The 21,698-nt window shown below is 42.6% G+C and overlaps 1 protein-coding gene across 4 annotated transcripts in view; it reads right to left on the bottom strand.

Moving 5' to 3' along the window:
• casp7 (caspase 7, apoptosis-related cysteine peptidase) overlaps window positions 1-21,698 on the bottom strand; it is a 50,092-nt gene that overhangs the window by 8,282 nt on the left and 20,112 nt on the right. For all 4 annotated transcript variants that reach the window (XM_059947893.1, XM_059947896.1, XM_059947895.1 and 1 more), the window contains exons 3-5: window positions 8,159-8,310; window positions 879-1,007; window positions 77-252 (exon numbers count right to left, since the gene is read on the bottom strand). In XM_059947893.1, the coding sequence (XP_059803876.1) occupies window positions 77-252; window positions 879-1,007; window positions 8,159-8,310 (457 nt within the window). The remainder of the gene's footprint in view (window positions 1-76; window positions 253-878; window positions 1,008-8,158; window positions 8,311-21,698) is intronic.

The raw sequence follows: 21,698 nt of genomic DNA, 5'->3' as shown, positions 1-21,698 counted from the left end.
ACAGACAATTTAAACATGTTCACTCAATAAATGAGTGAAGTCTTTTTGCAAAGAAGCTCAAGAACATCAGTGTTACCTGAATGAAGAAGAGTTTTGGTTTCCCTACAAGGGTCTTGCACACATCACCTCGAAAGAGAGAAGTGAGGGTCTTGATGGGCATTGGTCCATCGGTGCCATAGATCTTGCCTTCATCGCCATGGCTCAAAAGGATACAGGCAAAACATGCATTGTTGCTGTGGTTTTCCTGAGAAACTACAGATGCAACATATTTAGCTCCAAAAGTCAGGCACTCCAGAAGATGCTTTTTCTTTGGATAACCAAGTACCATGTTTCATACTGATCAGCATTAAATTAAATAGAACATGTGGAATTAAAGGAGAAAAGCAATCAATCATATTAATGGCCCTGCTTTCCACATTGGACATGTCAGCATCACTACATCCCCAATGCTACACTATCTGATTACTTTTCTCAACAATCAATACTAACCACTACCCTTTAAAAGACCATCCCAGGCCACTTGCAGAAAAAGATTAGCTTATTGGTATCATAGTTATTATACGGTTCCTTAAGGTTGTTATAGTCAGGGGAGATAGTGGGATAATCTCCCACTACATATTAAATATGCCTAATGATGTGTGCCTCAAATAGCCTCAACTTCTCCTCTTTTACGTGTGGCTTAGCTACTAAACCCAGCGGAACCGTTTCTACTGACAGAAGAAGGGGAAAAGACGGGTTACTGGCTCCCTTCAGGCAAATGGGGCTTGTCAGTTGTGGTCGGCAGCTTGTCCAGGAGAAAGAAAACTCTGACCCCGAACCTTCACTGCCTTGCGGCTATAGCCGCTCAAGCCGAAGTCGGAGTCCCTACATTTACTCACCGTCCTGCAGTACTGTTTTCATCTGAGAACAAGTCTGGTCGTTTAAAACAATAACTTGGAAACCCAAAGAGCAAAAACACTTGAATAGATTTCCAGCATCAATGTCGGTGCCGTTACGCACATTCATTTCTAGAAAACACAACACACATGACCAGAATAGCTTAAGTTTTCAGACTGCAAGATAACAAAGCAGAAAGTAGTTTTATTATCAAAGTACATATATATCACCATGTACTGTACAGTCTAGAGATACATTTTCTTATGGGCATACTCAACAATTCCATGATCGAATAATAACCATAACAGAATCAATGAAAGACTACACCAACTTGGGCTTCCAACCAGTGTGCAAAAGACAGCAAACTGTGCAAATACAGAAAGGAAGAAATAATAATAAATAATTAAGCAATAAATACCGAGAACATGAGATAAACAGTCTTTGAAAGTGAGCCTGTAGGTTGTAGGAACATTTCAGTGATGGGGCAATAACTTACAATGGATAATCTATATTATAATAATATATTAATAAATAACTTACAAAGTGGCTATGCTATGTTGCCACTGAAATGTGTGATAACACCTGTGGGATAACCGTGTACACTCTCAATGTATTGGTTATTAACACTGCACTTCACGCTATGTTTCAATGTACTCCTGAAAAGAAATTTGTGTTTTTGACCTTGAACTCCAAAAGTTATTGTGATTACGTGTATGATTGTTACTAACCTTTGATCTTCAAGGAAGTAAAGTCTATGAGTTTCGGTATAGCTTAAACAGCCATTATTTGGAGATAGAATACTTGAGACAGGACCATTTAAGATAAGTTCATTGCATTCAGAGAAAATTTAGTTTATAAAGCTACTGGACAGTTTGATAGCATGATCCTTGTAAAGGTTATGAAGGTTCTCGTTATGATTTTACTTCATTGGAAGCATTGCAGGTCAAGGAGTTTCAGTTATCATGGTTTCTATTATGTGTAATTTAAACACACACTTTAAATCTATCCAGAATACACACACACACACACACACCCACATCCACACACAAAATGCTGGCAGAACTCAGCAAGTCACACAGCATCCACAGAAATGGATAAAAGTTGACTTTTTGGGCCGAGACCCTTCTTCAAGACAGAAAAGGAAGGGGGCAGAAGCCAGAAAAAGGTGGACAGAGGGGGAGGAGGACAACTTAGAAAGTGATCAGTGGAACCAGGTGGGTGGAGGAGAAGGGGATGAAGTAAGAAGCTAGGAGATAAAGGGTGGAAAAAGTAAAGGGATAGAGAAGAATGAATCTGATAGGAGAGGAGTGTGGATCATGGAAGAAAGGGAGGAGAAAGGGCACCGGGGGAGGTGAGAGGCAGGTGAGGAGAAGAGGTAAGAGGCTAGAGTGGGGAAATGAAGGGGGAGGAGAAATTACATTTACCAACTTTATTGTTATTTCTAAGTTATGCATGTTCGGGTTTTCTTACTCATTGAACACACTCTTGCATTTGTGGACCAATTTTTCTGCTCTTAACAAATGGGGATTTATTTTCTCATTTCCCATTTCCAGATGCCAATGATCGGAAACAGTGAACAACAGGAATACTACACCCCTTATCTACAAGATAAAGTTCCAGTACAATATCCCAGTGGAAGGTTCCTCCACCATTGATGCTGCCCTGACTCCATTTCCTCCATTTCCCGAACATTAGCACTCACCCCATCTTCCTGCTGCCTTAACTGTGATAGAGTTCCTCTTGACCTTACTTGCCAGCCCATGAACCCCCGCATCCAGCACATCATCCTCTATGGGTTCCGCCATCTCCAAAGTGATCCTACCACCAAACATACCCTTACCTCACCCTCTCTCTCCACTTTCCACTGGGATCGCTTCCTCCATGATTTCCTTGTCCATTCATCCCTCCCGGCACGTACCCCTGTAAGCGGCAAAAATGCTACACGTCCCCATTCACCTTCATTCAGGGCGCCAAACAGTCCTTCCAGATGACCTGCTGGGGTTATTGATTGTGTTTGGTGCTTCTGATGCTGCCTCTCTACATCGGTGAGACCTGATGTAAATCAGGGGACTGCTTCATCAAGCAGTTCTGCTCTATCCACCAAAACCAGAACTTCCCAGTGGGCAGACATTTTAATTCCAATTCCCATTCCGACTTGTTGGTCCATGGCCTTCTCTTGTGCCAAGATAAGGCACCCTCAGGGTGGCCTCCACCTCCCCTTTTTCCTATACTCATCTCTCCTCTCCTATCAGATTCCTTCCTCTCCAGCCCTTTATCTTCCCTACTCACCTGGCTTCATCTATCACCTTGTAGTTATCCTCCTTTTCCTTCCCCCACCATTTTATTCTGGTGTCTTCCCCTCTTTTCCCAGTCCTGAAAATGGGTCTCGGCCTGAAATGTCAACTGTTTATCCATCTCCATAGATGCTGCCTGACCTGCTGAGTTCCTCCAGTATTTTGTGTGCGTTGCTAATATAAGTACCAGGTACCTGCATAACTCCATTTCATTATCCTGTTACTTTGCCTAGTGGAGGATTTAGACTTTGCTTGTTCCCTCTTCATTAACTGGATGGCTCCTTTAGTCAAGTTTCATTTTCCAGGCATCAGGAGTTTTGGAGAAGAAATCGAGAGGATTTTTTTTTTGTTGGAGATCTCACCACACAAAGTGATGCTTTAATTTAGGCCACACAGTCAAGCCTGGATATAATGCCTCCCTTTGCCATAATTGTTTACCAAGTTACAAGACTCTATTTAAAAGATATACAGAATCATATTATATTAAGTTTCAACGGCAATATTTTCAAGACCCTATTTGCCGTTTTCTTCTCCATATCTCTGAAAAAAATAGGAAATCCTCTTTTCTAATTAAACAAATCAACTTGAATGCAGTTTCTGGGTCAGAAAGTTCTACACTTCCAACTTCCACACCACACTATATTTTCTAAACTACTTTGGGAGAAGATCACATTTGAGAACAAAGTTCTATTTTTCTCACATCTACACAAACCAACCATTGCTTTGAGCAGATTTTTACATGGTCTGAAAACTGCACAGCACTTTAAATGTCTTTTTTATACATAAGTATTCTATGAATATTTAGAATTTAGAAAAAAATTTTGATTTAATTTATTGAGTATAATGAAATACAGTACAACAAAGATAATCTTTCATATTTTTAAATGTGTTTGTGTCTGTCATTATTACAAATCCTCTGTCTATAAACACTGTCCAGGTTAATTTCACATCCAGATGAAAGATACATCTTAATCCTCATTAGATCATCCAAATGTTACACTTCTAGTCTGTTCCTGGATTTATTTATTGTTACAATTTGTGTTACGTCCATAGCCCCCTCCTTTGTGAGAATCGCAAGATCACTGTTGGGTTGGGTAAAGGTGCGCAGGAAAGGGGAAAAGAGACGTGCAGGCTGGCTCGTTTCCCCGGCGATGTAAAGCTATGGGACATGGCCATTGTCTCCGGAAGACCAAGTTGTGTATTGAGTACTGTACTATTCATTGAAGCCCCTCAGGGGATTACCAGAGTGGGCTGGTTGAGTGATTGCATCATCCCAAACTGATTGACATCGGAGACCCCGTGAAGAAGTATAAAAGAGGGTCTGGGGAACAACACTTTCTGACGCACCAGAAGAAACGTTAAGCGACCACGTAACAGCAGGAAGTCATCTGAAGGAAGCCACGTGCGTTCGAATCCGTGGCCGGAATTGGTGGCTGGAACCAATGGAAAACAGCTTTTAGCTAACAACGGGGAAGCCCGCTCCCCTGACTCAACGGATTGGCATCATAGAAGACCTGGGGCAAGTTTAAACCACATTGTTTTTAAACACAACAATGCTGCAGCTTGAGCGAACTGATAGTGACTGTTATCTTTCCATCGGACAATACATTATCCCCTAGACAACGATAGAACGATTTCTTATTGATTATTATTATACCCACGCACTAGATTTAGTATTGATGACGTATATTATCTGTATGTTTGCATTAATCTTATTTTTGTGCCCTTTATCAATAAATACTTTTAAAAATAGTACCATCAGACTTCAATGGACCTCTCTATCTTTGCTGGTAAGTGACCCAGTTACGGGAATTTGTAACATTTGTAACAGAGTTGTAACTTGAAACACTGATAATGTAAACACGTTGAAGCTCTGAAATACTCAAAGTAAAGGCTGTGGCACATTTGTTATTTAGAACATTTATGGATTATATTCATTTACGCATAATTCATTTGTTTGTTATGTGCCGAGTCGTATGACGTGGGCAATCACAGTCTTTCCATGACCGTGATAGTTCTGCAGAAGTAGTTTGCCATTGCCTTCTTCTGGGCAGTGACTTCACAAGATGGGTGACCTCAGCCATTATCAATACTCTTCAAAGGCCTTACACCTCCTTTGGTAGAGACCTAGCTCCACCCGCCACCCAAACATATAATTATTAACAAGATATTTCACAATTACATTAACATAATTAAAAAAATTATATTAGCATAATTTGAAATTATATTATTATTATTATACAATAGAAAATTCCATCTTGCTGCAACAAGGGCTATGTGCAAGGGAGCAATTCAGTTACTGCGCGGCCCAGCTTAGAGGGAAGAGTGTTTTGGAGAGGATCAGTTCTCAATTATTTTATGCTTTATATTTCTGAAAGCTAAGGATGAAAAATTAATTTTGGAATCTTTCATTCTGATACAGACAAGAATAGGTATGGTCCTTGTGGGCACATTTTAAATTGGAGTAGGGCAAATTACGAGGGCATTAGGCAGGAACTAAAAAGCATTAATTGGGAACACCTTTTTGGGTCCCAGTTTATATTAGGGAAGTCAAAATCTCCCATGACCACAATCCTTTTATTTTACACATTACTTTAATCTGATTGCACATCTGTTCCTCAACATCGCAGTGGCTCTTAGTAGGGGGGGGGGGGCTTGCTGTAATACAATCCCACCAGTGTGACTGCACCCTTCCTGAATTCTACCCAAAATTCTACCCAAATGGACTCAGTGCCTGACCCCTCATGTCTCCCCAGTGTAATCTATTAAACCTGATTAGTAGTGCAACTCCCCGCTCGATCCTTTATCTCCCCCTCTATCTTTTCTAAAACTGTAAAACTACATTAATCACCCATTCCTGTCCCTCTCTCAACCAAGTTACAGTAATGGCGACAACATCGTGCTTCCATGTACTGATCCATGCTCTAAGTTCATCACCCTTACCCATAATACTCCTAGCATTATAACATACACACTTCAAACTTTCCAACCCATCATACCTGTTATTTCAATTTTGTTTTTCAACACTTTTTCTGACATCTACATTCTGGTCCAATCTTTCCCTTACTGACCTGTGGCTCCAGTTCTCAGTCCCCTGTAAAACTGGTTTAACCTCCCGGCCAGGATATTGGTTTCCCTCCAGTTCAGGTGCAACCCGTCCCTCTTGTATAGATCACCCCTTCCCCAGAAAAGAGTCCAATGATCCAAGAACTTGAAACCCTGTCTCCTGCACCATCTCTGCAGCCTCTCGTTCATCTGAGCTATCCTTATTTAAACCAAAATCTAAAACTTCAGGGATATGCTTTATGTGTGTTAGAACAGGCCAGATTATCCAGCAGTGACACTGGCTCTGTTTTTCTCCATCAGCACAACCTGATTTGACGGGCCTGACCTGCTGCTCCGCATTTTGCAGCTTTCACATTACTTTGTCTATGCCAGCGATTCCCAACCTGGGGTCCATGGATCCCTCGTTAATGGTAGGGGTGCAGGGCATAAAAAAGGTTGGGAACCCCTGGTCTATTTTATACCCCTGAAGAACAAAGGATCATGTCACAGTTGGTTTGGCAACCAGATGATCATTTGCCAGTTTATCCCCAGAGCCTCACCCTAACAGATTGAAACTTTGTGCTATCCAAAGTTCAAAACACATTTAGTACATATATATCACCATAAACTATGCTAAGATTCATTTTCTTGCAGGCATTCACAGCAGAACAACATTAGAATCAATAAAAACTACACCTACAATCAATCTATTAAACTTACAATCAATGAAAATTCATCCCTACCCCACACCTCTTGCAGCTTTAAGCTAACTTATTTATTCTATTTCCTAGTTCAAACTGAAATAATAACTTTATTTCTCTTTCCACGGATACCGCCTGACCTACCAAATGTTCATGGCCTTTTCTGTTTTTATTTCAAATTTTCAGTGTCTGCAGATTTTTGTTTTGATTTTTATTTCCTTACTTACATTGGACTCCATTCTCCGGTTCATAATTCAAACTATACAAACTTTACAATACTGCTTGTCCTTGCTGATATGAAATGTTTGTTCCATCTTACACTAATTTTTATTTTGATGCTTCTACATCCTTTTTCTATTCTTGTTTAGATCATAATATAATTCAGAAGGATCATCATTAGGCCTTTGTTGGCTAGAATAATAGATCACGCAACAGGAGAACAGTAAAATTGTCCTCAGGAGGAAATTGGCAGTTTTTTTGTGTAATGAAATATGAAGAAGCATAGCTTGTTTTTATAGTCAATAGTACACTTTCTCCCCAAACTCTAATTGCCATTGTGAGGGTGGCATGCTAGTGTAGTGGTTAGCTGGTGGAGTACCAGCAACCTGGGTTCAATTTCCACCGCTGCCTATAAGGAGTTTGTTCCTTCTCCTTGTGATGGCGTGGGTTTCCTCCCACAGTCCAAAGACGTACCAGCTGGGCGTAGTAAACTGTCTCCTGATCAGGCTTTGATTAAAAATGGGGGATTGCTGGGTGGTGTGGTTCAAAGGGGGGGGGGGGGAAGGAAGGGGATAGATAGAAAGGAGAGGGGAATGGAGAGAGAGAGGGGGATGGAGAGAGGGAGGGGAAGGGATGGAGAGGGGGATGGAGAGAGGGAGGGGAAGGGATGGAGAGAAAGAGGGGAAGGGATGGAGAGAAGGAGGGGGGTAGAGAGAGGGAGGAGAGGATGGAGAAAGGGAGGGAGAGGGGATGGAGAAAGGGAGGGAGAGAGGGAGGCGGGGATGGAGAGAGGGAGGGGGATGGACAGAGGGAGGAAGGGGTGGAGAGAGTGAGGGGATGGATGGAGAGATGGAGGGAGGGAGAGGGATGGAGTGAGGGGGTAGGAGAGAGAGAGGGGAATGAAGAGAGGGAGGGAGAGGGATGGAGAGGTAGATAAATAGATAACTTTGCTAACCAAATTCAATTAATGCAGCTTAGCAATCTCTCAAAACACAGTGAATTGTTACAAAAGTAATACCATACCTGTTACATCATCAAAATTCTTATTATTAATAATAATGCATTTTCCTAGTGTTTTGTAGTTCATGTCGTACAGATGTGTGGGTGCAACAATCCGTGTGCGATGATCAGTTATTTCAGGATCCTGCCGTTGTTCATCTTTTGATTTTTTCTTGCTGTATGGAAAATAGAGAGAACCCATGAGAAGAAATCACAGTGACATGCTGTTTGTCCAGCCCCTCTTCATACTAATCGATCTTGTTGTGATTGAGATATTTAGCTGCTATGATAAAGATCCATTTAGCCTGGCCCATTCTAACGCTCCACTTCACCACGTCGTGAGGCTAGTTAATTGCACTTCAGGATGCTTGCCCCATTAGCCCTACTTAACAGTTTCTTTAGGAAAAGGCCAGGGTCAATGGAAACCAAAAGAAAGTTAACTGCATAACTTCTACACCAAAACATTGATTTGATTTTTGTTTATGTGGAGTTACAGAGATGACGAATAATTTCTTTAGCCAGAGAGTGGTGAATCTGTGGAATTCATTGTCACAGATGGATGTGGAGGCCAAGCCATTTAAAACAGAGTTTGATAGGTTCTGAGTAGTCAGGATGTCAAAGGTTACAGGGAGAAGGCAGGAGAATGGACATGTGAGGGAAGTATAAACCAGTCATAATTGAATGGTGAAGCAAACTCAATGAGCCAAATTGCCCAGCTTTTCTGCTCCAATGTCTTACGGTCTACATTAGTCATGAGCTTTTCACCTGGTTCACTTGCCAACTGCATTGAGGCAAATAATGCCAAGAGAATTCAGAGTGCCCTAATATTAGGGGTGGAGGTGGTGTGTAAGGGAGGAAGGACAATGGCAATCCTGGATCTTAGACATAAGTGATGAACTTTAGATGTGTCTATATTCAAAGGGTACTATGATCTCAATGGGGTGGTCCTGCTGAAAGAGTGTGGCGATGGGAGGCATCAGAACTTAACAATGCTTGGGTGAAGAACAAATGCTGGGAGACCTACAGAGATTAATGCTGGTGATGAGCTAAAACATGAGACAGTACATTTGTAAATGGAAGTTCTCCAGTTTCTTTTATATCCTTCCAAACCCTTTACACTGGTACTTTTCCATGCATTTGGTATCTGCCCCTACACAATGCCCTCGTCATCCTGTGGGAAAAAAACCATGTTTTTTTCCTGACAGCATCACAACAGATATAGGCGAAGGAAGAAGAGATCCATTCCAGTGCTCTGCTGGAAAGAGGTTGGGGTTGCCCAATAACAGACTGTCCTGGGATAGAGGTCCAAGTTTCTATTACAAGGGAATGTTGGACAGGGAACAACATCAGCAGCCCAAGGTTAAAGCAGTCCTGATGGTGAATCTTGAGCAGAAATGTCAATTATCCTCTTACCTCCACAATACTGCTTGACCCACTGAGTTGCACCAGCAGTCTGTTTTGTGCTCTGGATCCCAGCATCTGCAATCTTGCATGTCTCCAAGGGTAAAGCATGGCCCAATGTTACTTGGTTCAGTTCTCAGAGTGAGGCAAGGCAACCCAGAAATGGTCCATTATCAGTCATGATAATGCAAAGCAAACACAATACGAACTTCAAGAAATAAGTTCCTTGGAAGTACTTCCTACATTTCCAGATGTTGCCCGGTGTATAATGTCCAATAACACTGGACAACAAAGATTTTGGGCTACTGATCATGAAAATCACCATGAAATTTCCTTATCATACACCATTTAAAAAATGCCTATCCTTGTTACTTCAATTCATAATTCAAGTCAATTAAAATTTTGCCCACAATGTAAGCTGAAAAGTTTTCTATCTTGTCCAGGCGTGCCTGGGTATGCATAGGCAGGGCAGATACTACATGGTAGGGCAGGTTTTAAAAAGGCTATAAATTTCCTTGAAGGATTTTGATTTTTGAGTTAGGTGTTTTCCAAAATAACTGAAACCAAGATTAAGAAAGGTATTTTTCTTCCACAAATCAAACAGACCATCAGAGCCAGGCAATTTGACAAATTTCTAGTGGGGTGGAGAAAAATGCATGGAAGGCATTTAAGGATGTGGTTGAAGGTTTTCTTGGCAGCTATGGAGCACCTGTACAAACTACATGCAGCTGGTTGACAACGTGCTTCAAGCATATAAAACCATGAAGTGCAACATGTCACTAAAAATTCTTTTTCTGCATTCCCATTTAGACTTCTTCCCTGCAAATCTTGGTGCTCTCAGTGATGAGCATGGTGAAAAGTTTCAACAGAATATTGCGGTCATGGAGAAATGTTATCAGGGCAACTGGAATCCATAAATGCTGGCTGATTATTGTTCGAAACTTAAGCGAGAAGCCTCAGACACCGAGTGCAAATGAAAATCATCAAGAAAGCATTTTTAGCTGAGTTGAACTATTGCAAAGCATCAGCAGCGTTATGCAATTAACAGCTATATATTCAATAAAAGTTATTGTCTTGTTTCTCCAAATTCCTATGTGATACAAGTAGTCTGAAATTATATTTGTGCTTGGCTTCAGGCGGACTATCATAAACAAAGAACAATTCTGAGGAAGCGACAGTTTCAAAATACATGTTGTCCAGTGTTATTGGACATGGTTATAAGTGTTTCTGATTCCTGGTTACTCCTTTTTTATTGCTATTTTGTGATTTTGATCAGGGCTGACTGGCTCTGTGGCCTGCAGTCACTGAACAACACAGTGCTAAATTGAACTGAACTGAATATTCCCAGACTGTTTCAAGGATTCTGCAGGTTGATGTATAATGGTCTGTGTGCTATTTGCTTGTTTTTTGCCATTTTCTCAATTTGTTCATATTTGCGTGTTGAGTGTTTGAGGCTTTCTTTCAATGTGTTCCATGGTGTTTCTCTATGTTGTGGCTGTCTGTGGGAAGATGAATCTCAGGGTTGAATACTGCATACATTGATAATAAATGTACTTTTGACTTTGAATTATTAGGTCAAAGAGCTTGAGTGAAATAAATAGCAGAAATTTTTCTTTAAATGTGATTCAATTTTTCAGTATCTGGGCAATGATAAAAAAAAGACTGTATTTACTGTTTGTCCCTAACTGTCTTTGAGAACGAGGCAGTGAGCCACCTGCCTGCACTGCTGCAGACTGTTGGGTAAAGATACTCCAACAATGTTGTTGGGTAGAAGGTTCCAGAATATACACCCAGAATATATAAAGAAATGGTGATACATTGGTAAGTTAGGGATGGCTTGTAATTTAGATTACAGAAAGAAACAGAGCAGTGTAATACTGTGGCCTCAGAGGAAAGAAACCAACATGAAAGCTCTTAAATTTTACCATCTGCTCCAGGAAACCTGCTTTGACCAATTTCCACTCCAATATTGGGCAGTCAACTAGGTTGATAATTTGACTTGATTTCTCCTAATGTAGTCACCCCATGTGGAACAATAACAGAGTTTTCTAGAAATATTGCTGTATCGGAAAAAGACCAAATTAATCTTCTCTTAAGTGACCTTATTCCAAAGTAAAAACATAAAAGTGGAATTACTGATGAAGAAAAACTTGACATTTGGTATTTTTTCATCTTGAAATAGTCACTCCCCACATGAAACGGAGAAGAAATTTCTCCTCCTCAGTCCTAAATTAACCGCTGTAACATTGTTTTTTTTTAAATTTTTACTACCACAAAGCAATACCAGAGGGGACAACTTCACTCAAGATCAGGGGTTCACCTTTTTCATGGCGTGGAGCCTTTCCATTAATGAAGGGGTCTGTGAACCCCAGCTTGGGCACCCCTGATCTGGATGTTCCCAGAGTCTATGGACTGACTTTCAAGGACTCTTCATCTCATGTTCTCGATACTTTTTGCCTTTTTCTTTATAGCCTTGTATAATTTATACTCATGTGTTGTCCTACCTTATGCTAGTGATGCTGCTGCAAAAAAATTTTCATTGTAGTCATACCTCACCCTAATTATACAGATGACAAACACAAATTAACTCAAGCAAATCCCACAGAATTATTGTACAGGAAATGAATGTATGTATGTCAAGTGACAAAAGATGAAAACATTTGGGTGATCAAATTTGAACAGCCAGGTAAAAGGTTAACTCAGTACGAAATCAAATAAATCTAGTGGAAAACTGAGAAGTCTGTTTTTCAAACTATTATTTAGGATATACACTCGGAAAATTTACAGTGTGGCAAGTCTTTTTTTAAATAACAGCAATCCTACTGCATTACTAACTGTTGACTTCAGAAAAGGTAAGATGAGGGATGACAAATCAATCCTCAGGGGAATCAGAAGAGAAGAGCACGAGCAATTTCAAGACCCTGGTGTCAACATTTCTGAGGATCTAACCAGGTCCCAACCTATTGCAGCTAAAATGGCGGCAAGACAGTGGCTATATTTCATTAGAAGTTTGAGGAGATTTGGTTTGTCACCTAAAACACTCAAACTTCTACAGATATACTGTGGAGAGCATTCTGAATGGCTGCATTATTGTCTGATATGGGGAGAGGGGTGAGGGGCTATTGTACAGGATCGAAATAAGCTGCAGAGAGTTGTAAGCTTAGTCAGCCCCACAGTGGGCACCAGCCTCTGTAGTATCCAGGACATCTTCAAGGAGTGATGCCTCCAAAAAGACAGTGCCCATCATTTAGGACCCTCATCTTCCAGGTCATGCCTTGTTCTCAGTGCTTACATCAGGGAGGAGGTACAGAAGCCTGAAGGCACACACTCAACGATACAAAAATAGCTTCTTCCCCTCTGCCATCTGATTTCTAAATGGACATTGAACCCATGAACACTACCTCACTACTTTTTTATTTGTTTTTGCACTACTTATTTAACTTAACCGTTTAATATAAATGTATATACTTCCCACAATTCAGTTTTTTCCCTCTATATTTATCATGCATTGCACTGCTGCTGCTAAGGTAACAAATTTCACGACATATGCTAACAATAGTAAACCTGATCCTGGCATTGCCTTAGTTTATGAATATAGTATTCATTCAGATAATGGGTCCATGATAAATTGGAGTCAATCCTCCACATGATTGAATACATTCACTGAAGTTTATGAAGAGCTTGGGCCTAACCCGTGGGATTCATCATAAATATGTTCTCTACAAACCTGCTCTCAATGTAAAACAATGAAGTTTCACAGCAAGCTCTTTGAAAACATGCATCTACTCCCAGAATCAGAGTGAGGTTTAATATCATCGGCATATGCCATGAAATTCGTTGTTTTTGTGGCAGCAGTACAATGCAATACATAGTGTTACGTGTGCGGAACAAACCAGATGGAAATGGGGTCCAGAGCTAGCCCCTCTTCTCCCCCCCCCCCCCGGGAACTATGCTGCTAATGAGAGAGAGAGACGAAGAACAGAGGGAGAGGCATCTGCTACAGATAAGAGAGAGAGAGAGAGAGAGACGACTGATTTATGTATTATGGCTTCTTACCTTTTGCTACAAGGACGCTTCTTTGCTCGTTAACATTCTTGCTGAGACAGCAGGGAGTGGCCTAGTTTGATGGACATGGACATAGTGAGTTGATGGATGGCTGATACCCCGTCAATGGGGATAAAAGACGGATCTGGGGAGACACCCTCAGACACACCAGTGGAAACTGACCGAGTGTTGTGCACCCACAGGAAGGTGAGGGCTTCGAGGACTGAATCAGGAGATCTGGCAACAAAGCTCACAGTGTGACGGCAGGGCCGGTGGGGACTTGTGTGTGTGTCCACTCATGCCAGAGTGACGAGTCCACCACAGAAGAACAGTCTAGCCGAGAACGGAGGGGTCATAACCGAATTACCACAACGGTATGACGGAACAAGAAGACAACGGAAGGTTTGCCTGCTGCAGCTGCTCCCATCTCGCTCACTCTCTCTCTCTCCAACACCGCAACACAACAACTACCTCAGCACGAACTGAACTCTATCTTCTCTTATGACATTCATTTACCCCTAGACTTTGATAGAGCTTGTTTTTTACTGTTGATTATTATTCCTACACTTCTGTTTTTATTGTTGCTAACCTGTTTTATATGTATATTTGCATTTTTGATACTGTATTGTTTAGTTTACTAATAAACACCTTTAGTTACAGTACCACCAGACTCCAACGTATCTTTCCATTTCTGCTGGTCTGTTAACCCAGTTACGGGGTATGTAACAATAGTAATAGAACAAACTGAATTATAGTAAATACACATACATAGATATTAAATAGTTAAATTAAATTAGTGCAAAATAGAAATTTTAAAAGAGTAGTGAGGTAGTATTAATGGGTTCAATGTCCATCCAGAAATCAGGAATCAGAACGGAAGAAGCTGTTCCTGAATTGTTGAGTGTGTGTCTTCAGGCTCCTGTACCTCCTTTCTGATGGCACCAACAAGAACAAGGCGCGCCCTGGGTGATGGCGGTCCTTAATGATAGGCGCCACCTTTTTCAGGCATCGCTCCTTGAAGATGTCCTGGATACCATGGAGGCTGGTGCCCACGGTGGGGCTGACTAAGTTTACAATTCTCTGCAGCTTACTTTGATCCTGTGCAGTAGCAGCCCCAACCATCCCCCATAACAGACAGTGATGTAGCCTTTCCTGTTGAATCTACTTCTTATTAAATAATAAAATTCACCATGATTTTCAATGTATGAGCATTGTCCTTGGCCAAATAAATGTTTGAAGATCCAGATCTGGCAAGTCTTGTCTACCTGGCTGCGGTGAGACTTTAACAACCTACTGCAGGCGCTTCAAGGGCTTGAGTGATACCGTAACACTGTCTCTGAAGAATCCTCTACATCCATTAGAAAGATAGTTGAACCAACGTCAATGTCCAACATACACAGCCTTCAGCCCCTGGATGAGAAAACTCATTTCCAAGTTTGGCATTAGGCTCCCAAAACAGATCCTATGTTCTGAGTTCTGTCAAAGGGCAAAATTATCAAAATAAAAATAAGGATCTTTTCAGTCTTTCTTGTAAGATTTAAAAAGCAACATCCGCATTTATCCCTGGAAATCCTTAGCCCTTGATTGTTCAAGGCAGCTGAGAAGCATTTGAAATATTTCAAAGAGCTTCAAAGCACAAGGAAGCTCAGGGTAAATAAATAAACCTCACTTATTTCCCTGACCTTTACACACATACAAACACACACTCGCACACGTACACAGTGCCGAAAAAAGTATTCACTTCCCCGTGGAAGTTCTCATGTTTTTGTTGTTTTACAACATTGAATCACAGTGGATTTAATTTGGGCTTTTTGACACTGATTAACAGAAACGGCTCTTTCATGTCGCAGTGAAAACAGATATCTACAAAGTGAACTAAATTAATTAAAATATAAAACTATATATATAGTTAAAATAAAATTAATTGGTGCAAAAACAGAAATAAAACAAAAGTAGTGAGGTACTATACACGGGTTCAATGCCCATTCAGGAATCAGATGGCAGAGGGGAAGAGGCTGTTCCTGAATCACTGAGTGTGTGCCTTCAGGCTTCTGTATCTCTTTCCCGATGGTAACAATGAGGAGAGGGCATGTTCTGTGTGGTGGCAATCCTTAATGTTGAATACTGCCTTTCTGAGGCACTGCCCCTTGAAGATGTCTTGGATACTATGGAGGCTAGCGCCCACAAGGGTTATTAAATTAAATTTTATTTTTACATATTTACTTTTTATTGCTAGTTATAGCTTTTATGATGATGTATTGCAATGTACTACTGCCATAAAACAAATCTCACAACATATGTCAATGATATTAAACCTGATTCTGATCTCAATGGCCCACCTCAGAAGAATATGTTATTGCAATCCAATATATAATGATGATTTTTATTAAGCAAATGTTATTGCTTTTAATTACTCACCACTTTGCAAGCCACAAAGTTACATTTTTATAATGATACTAGCTCAAATTAATTTCTTTTGATATTATAATCACAAAATCTTGCAGCAGAAACAGATCCTTCTTCCTATCACATCAAGGACCCATTGACCCTAATCCTCTCTCAATCACATTTTTCATTCTTCTCATGCTCCTAGAAACTAACCCCCCAATTCTACCAATTACCTACACTACTGGCATTTAGGGCAGCAAAGAAGCTTCTCCATCTGTGGCAGTGTTCAGGGCTTCCTTCATCGTGTCAGTAGCTCTGTTGTCACTGCTGTCAGTCATGCAAGTCCCGAGTAGCTACTCAGGAATACTGTCACACTGAGATGTAGAAGGATTCTTCATTGTTATGGAAACAGCGGTCAGCCCTGAAATGAACGCCCCAAACCTGGAGGACCAGTGGACCACTCTTAGTTTGTCTCTACCATTTGACCTGTTTGATATGGGTGACCCTACCAAGAAGCCAAAACATAAAGTCCCGACTCCCGCCAACGTGGCTCTCCGGGTGATTGAGGCACGCAAGCCGCCAGACCACAACAAGGTTCTTGAAGGAATTTGGGTGTCATTTATAATGGCTATGAAGTAGCCAAAACTATAATTAGTTAACCTACTCCCCAAATGTCTATCCAATAGGACTGCACTTTCCTCACTGTAATTTGCAATTATTTGGTTGCAAATTTCAAATCATGTTAAATGCTGTTGAAAAGACAGTGTACAGCATTTTGCCTTTATTTGCTGAATAACCTATCAAAGTTAATATGACCATTACAGATGGCCAGTACATCACATATTCAAATTATTTCTGAGTGTTTAAGTATTTCCTGCCAAGTTAAATATTTAGTGGGTGGAGCTGGGAATGGAAAATGCTGAGGCTGACATCAAGAGAACCTTAAACCCAGGTGAGGAATTGTTCTGCCCTACTGACTCAGTGTACCTGTTTACCTCTTAAACTGCAAAGTGGAGTAGCAACACAATGATGCTTCCTTTCAAACTGTAAACTGAGTCCACAGATTTATTTACGTATTGAGTCACAACCTGGAGTAGCTCTTCCAGACATGCCACCCAGCAGCCCCAGTATAATCCTAGCCTAATCACAGGATGATTTATGGGGAGAACATACAAACTCCTTACAGGTAGCAATGGGACTAAACCTGGGTCACACTGACTGCTAACCACTGCATTACTGTGCCAGTTGCAGATGCTGGAAATCCAAAACAACAAGCAGTTGACGTTTCCGGCCAAGACCCTTCTTTAGGACTGAAGAGGAGGGGGAAGACAGCAGAATAAAAAGGCGGAGGGAGGGGAAGGAGGATAGTTAGAAGGTGATAGGTGAAGCCAGGTGGGCAGGAAAGATAAAAGGGAAGGAGTGCACCCAGGGGAGGTGATAGTTAGGTGAGAAGAGGTAAGACGCCAACTGGGTAATAGAAGATGGGAGGTGGAAGGGATTATTCTTTAGCCTTAAGGAGAAATGGATATTCACTCCATCAGGTTGAAGGATACCCAGAATAAGGTGTTGGTCCTCCATCCTGAGGGTGGCCTCAAGAGGAGGCCATGGACTGTCGTGCCAGAATGGGAAAGGGAATAAGAGTTAGAATGCCTGGCCACAGGGAAGTTCTGCTTTTGATGGATGGTGCAGGGGTGCTCGATGACGAGGTCCCCCAATTCAGGATGGGTCTCAGCAATGTACAGGAGGCCGCATCGGGAGCACCAGACACAACAGAAGACCCCAGAAGATTCTCAGGTGAAGTGTTGTCGCTCCTGGACGGACTGTGTGGGACCCTGAATAGGAGGGAGGGAGGAGGTGAATGGACAGCTGTAGCACTTTGGCCAATTGCATGGAGAGGAGCCGGGAGGAAGATATGTGGGAATGGACAAATGGTCAAGGGTCCTGGCAAGGCAGGCCATGCACAGAAGTTGAAAATATAACTGAAAAAAGGGGTATTAAATTCACTAGTTCCAGCAAACAAAGGTGTTGGAACGGTGACACATGATTAGCCCATGTCTGTTTGATGCAGTGCAAGAAGCACGACAAGCCTGGCCACCCAGGGGATCACTGTGGGAATAATGAGCTTCACTTAAGGCTAGTCGACCCAAGCTGAAACGATGGGCGGGTGGATGATAGACTGAGGCAGACACAGCATGGAATCAGACCGCTCGGCACAATGCATCCATACTGACCATGTCCCATTTACCTGCTTTTGTCCCATATTCCTCTAAACACCTCCTATCCATCTAATAATCCAAATGCCTTTAAATGTTGCTATTGTGCCTACATTAACCACTTTTCCGGCAGATCATTCCACACATGCACCAGCATCTGTGTCAACACACTGTCTCTCTCATGACTCGTTTTCACATTGTTCAGCCCTCGCCTGAAACGTATTCACTCACCTTTTTGCGTCCCCTCTCTGAGTGCTCACCCGAACAATACTCCTCGTGATTACAGTTGGAGGTCCTGGCTGAGTGCTCTATAAGTGAAGGAAATGTGGGGAGTGGGGAAGAATAAAGCAATACACCCCACTCCCCCACGGAGGGACTCAGCAGGGCAGGCAGTATCTATTCAGAGAAGTAAGCAGTCGACATTTTGGGCTGAAACCTTTCATCAGGACTCACCATTGTAAGACCATAAGAGATAAGAACAGAATTAAGCCATTCAGCCCATCAAATCTGCTCCGCCATTTCATCATTAGCTGTTCCATTTCCATCTCAATTCCATTCTCCTGCCTTCTCCCCAAAACACTTCATGCCATGACTAATCAAGGCCTTATCTACCTCCGTCTTAAATTTACACAATGACCTGGCCTCCACAGCCACATGTAGCAACAAATTCCACAGATTCACCACCCTCTGGATAAAGAAATTCTTCATCATCTGTTCCAAATGTACATCCCTCTATTTTGAGGCTGTGCCCTCTGGTCCTAGACTCCTCCACCAAAGGAAATATCCTCTCCACATTCACTCTATGTAGGCCTTTCACTATGTGATAGGGTTCAATGAAATCTTCCCTCATTTGTTCTGAATTTCAGTGAGTACAGGCCCAGAGCCTTCAAACATTCCCTATATGATAGGCTTTTCAATCCCGGAATCATTTTTATGAACCTCCTTTGAACACTCTCCAATGTCAGCACATCCTTTCTTAGATAAGAGGCTCAAAGTTGCTCACAATACCCCAAGTTAGGCCTCAGCAGTGCTTTCTAAGCCTCAACGTTACATCCTTGCTTTTAACTTAATTAACTGATCCTTTTAATGCCAGTTTATTATGACAGAGTGGACAGTGATGGGTTCTTTTCAGTCAATGGGGAGTAGGTGGGAGAACGGGGTTGTGTGGGGAGGGGTATAATAATTCAGCCATGATGTAATGGTGGAACAAACTCGTTGGGCCGAATGGTCTAATTCTGTTCCTATGCCTTATGGTAATTCAGCACGGAAACCGGTTCTTCAGCCTGATTGATCCATACTGACCACAGGAGCCTCCCTGCTAGGCCGTGTTACCTGCATTCAGCCCACAACCCTCCAAATGCCTCCTAAATGCTGCAACTGCCCCCACCTTGACACCTTCACCCCAGCCCTTCGTCCCAGGCACTCACCACCCTCTGTGTAGTAACCGGTCTTAAGTATCTCCCCTCTTGTCTGTACCTTCCAGTTCTGAACATCCTAATTATCAACATCCACCTTATCAGTACCCTTCATGACTTTCCAAACTGCTATCAGGCCATTTTTCATTCTCCTGCTCCAGGGAACAAAGATGTGGCCAATTTCACCCCATGACTAAAGACAGCAGATTTTTTGTCAAGAGATCCTGGAGACTTTTCACAGATACCATTGCTTGCTTTTGGGAAGATCATTTCTATGCTGTAGAATTCTATGAGTAATTAGCCTGCGAGGCTTGTGGAGAACTCTTCTCACCCAGCAGCACATCCTGAACTGCACACATAGTATGCTGGAGGAGCTCAGCAGGTCCAGGCAGCATCTATGGAGATGAATAAACATTGACATTTCTGGCCATAGGAGAGAGGGTGGACTAGTGGTTGCCAACCCGTCGATCCTTGAGACTTTTCCAGTAGATCCCGAAAAAACTTTTTTAAAAAAAATACACAAATACTGTTGAGAGATTGCTTCCGGGTTGTGGGGATTTAGTTCCGTTCTTTCTGCTCACCGTGCATGCGTGTAGCTCCCCCGCACGACACAGTGTACTTCCGCGGTCCCTAACCACCGGGCCGCGAGGAAATGATAGGAGTCAGCTGCACCTTTCCTCATTTCCTGTCAGCCCACTGTTGAACTTGAACCCACGCGAGAACATCAGTCGCCTAAATGCAGTGACACCCTCGCACCAGGGATCACTGGTTGGCCTCGGGTAACCAGCTGGTGGGAAGTGCCATCACTACTGGCCTGAAGCACTGCCTCTAAACCTGTTTAACACACTGAATGTTCATGGGGAATCCGGAGCCAAAATATTCACAGACGACCTAATTCGGGCTCAGCATTTCGTAAGTAGCAGAGTAGCTACCTCGCTGCGATCTACTGAAATAAACTTTTCTCAGCTGATAGATCCTCCAAGGGGGACGGGCGCGCTCCCTGTCGCACCTCATCACTTGGTCGGTCTCTCTCTCCAGACTGCGACTGCTGCGGCTCCAGTACGGGGACCTCAGGCACCTACCTTGTCCTCTCACCCCACCCATGACCAGCCGCACCTGACCAAGGCGTCTGGCAGCGGGCGGGCGGGAAGCTGGAGTTCGGGCCCGGAGGCTGTCTAATGAGGCAACGAAGCCCTCAAAATGGCTTCGGTACCCTGACTCTGAGCACCCTGCGCTTAAAGACAAACCCATTGAGTTTTGTCAGCAGAAAAAACGTGAGCAGCATGGGACAGAAGCTAAGTGCCGAGAGCAGTGAAAACAATTGCGGAATAGACTGGACATAAGGAACCTGCTTCGAGTATCGCTGTATTCCCGTCATGTATAACACCCCACCCCCATTGGTCAATCTGCAAGAATATTGTCAATATTAAACCGGTACGCGGTGCAAAAAAAAAGGGTGGGTACCCCTGGTGTTTATATATTATTTCTCCTTCCGGGTTGCAGGGTTTTACTTCCAGTCTTTTCTGCCCCGGTGCGCATGCGTGTAACTAATCGATCTGGGGTCGATCTTGCATTTCACTAAGGCCCAGGTAGGGGATCTTGAGATTAAAAAGGTTGGTGACCACTAGGGTGGCCCCTTGGAGAAAGGGACTGGGAGGGAGGTGATAGCAGGTGAGAAGAGGCAAGAAGCTAGACTGATGAATAGAACGGGGGGGGGGGTGGGGAAAGAGGAGAATGTTCATGCCGTCAGGTTGGAGGCTACCCAGATGGAATTTAAGGTGTTGATCCTCCACCCTGAGGTGGCCTCATTGTGGCACGTGGACCCACATGTCACTACAGGAATGGGAACTGGGATTTAAAGTGTTAGGCCAGTGGGAAGTGTCGCTTTTGAGGAATGGTGCAACAAAGCAGTCCCACAATTTACTACGGGTCTCACCAACGTAGAGGAGGCTGCATCGAGAACTCTGGACACAATGTTGTCCCTGAATGAAGGTGAGGGACGGGGACGGGCAGGTGTAGAACTTCAGCCGCTTGCAGGGCAAAGTGCCAGGAGGGAGATTAGTGGAGAAGGGCAAATGGACAAGGGAATCACGGAAGGGGTGA

Source organism: Hypanus sabinus, chromosome 22 (genome assembly GCF_030144855.1).
Source record: "Hypanus sabinus isolate sHypSab1 chromosome 22, sHypSab1.hap1, whole genome shotgun sequence".
Classification (NCBI taxonomy): Eukaryota; Metazoa; Chordata; class Chondrichthyes; order Myliobatiformes; family Dasyatidae; genus Hypanus; species Hypanus sabinus.
This window is presented reverse-complemented; position numbering and strand designations above follow the sequence as displayed.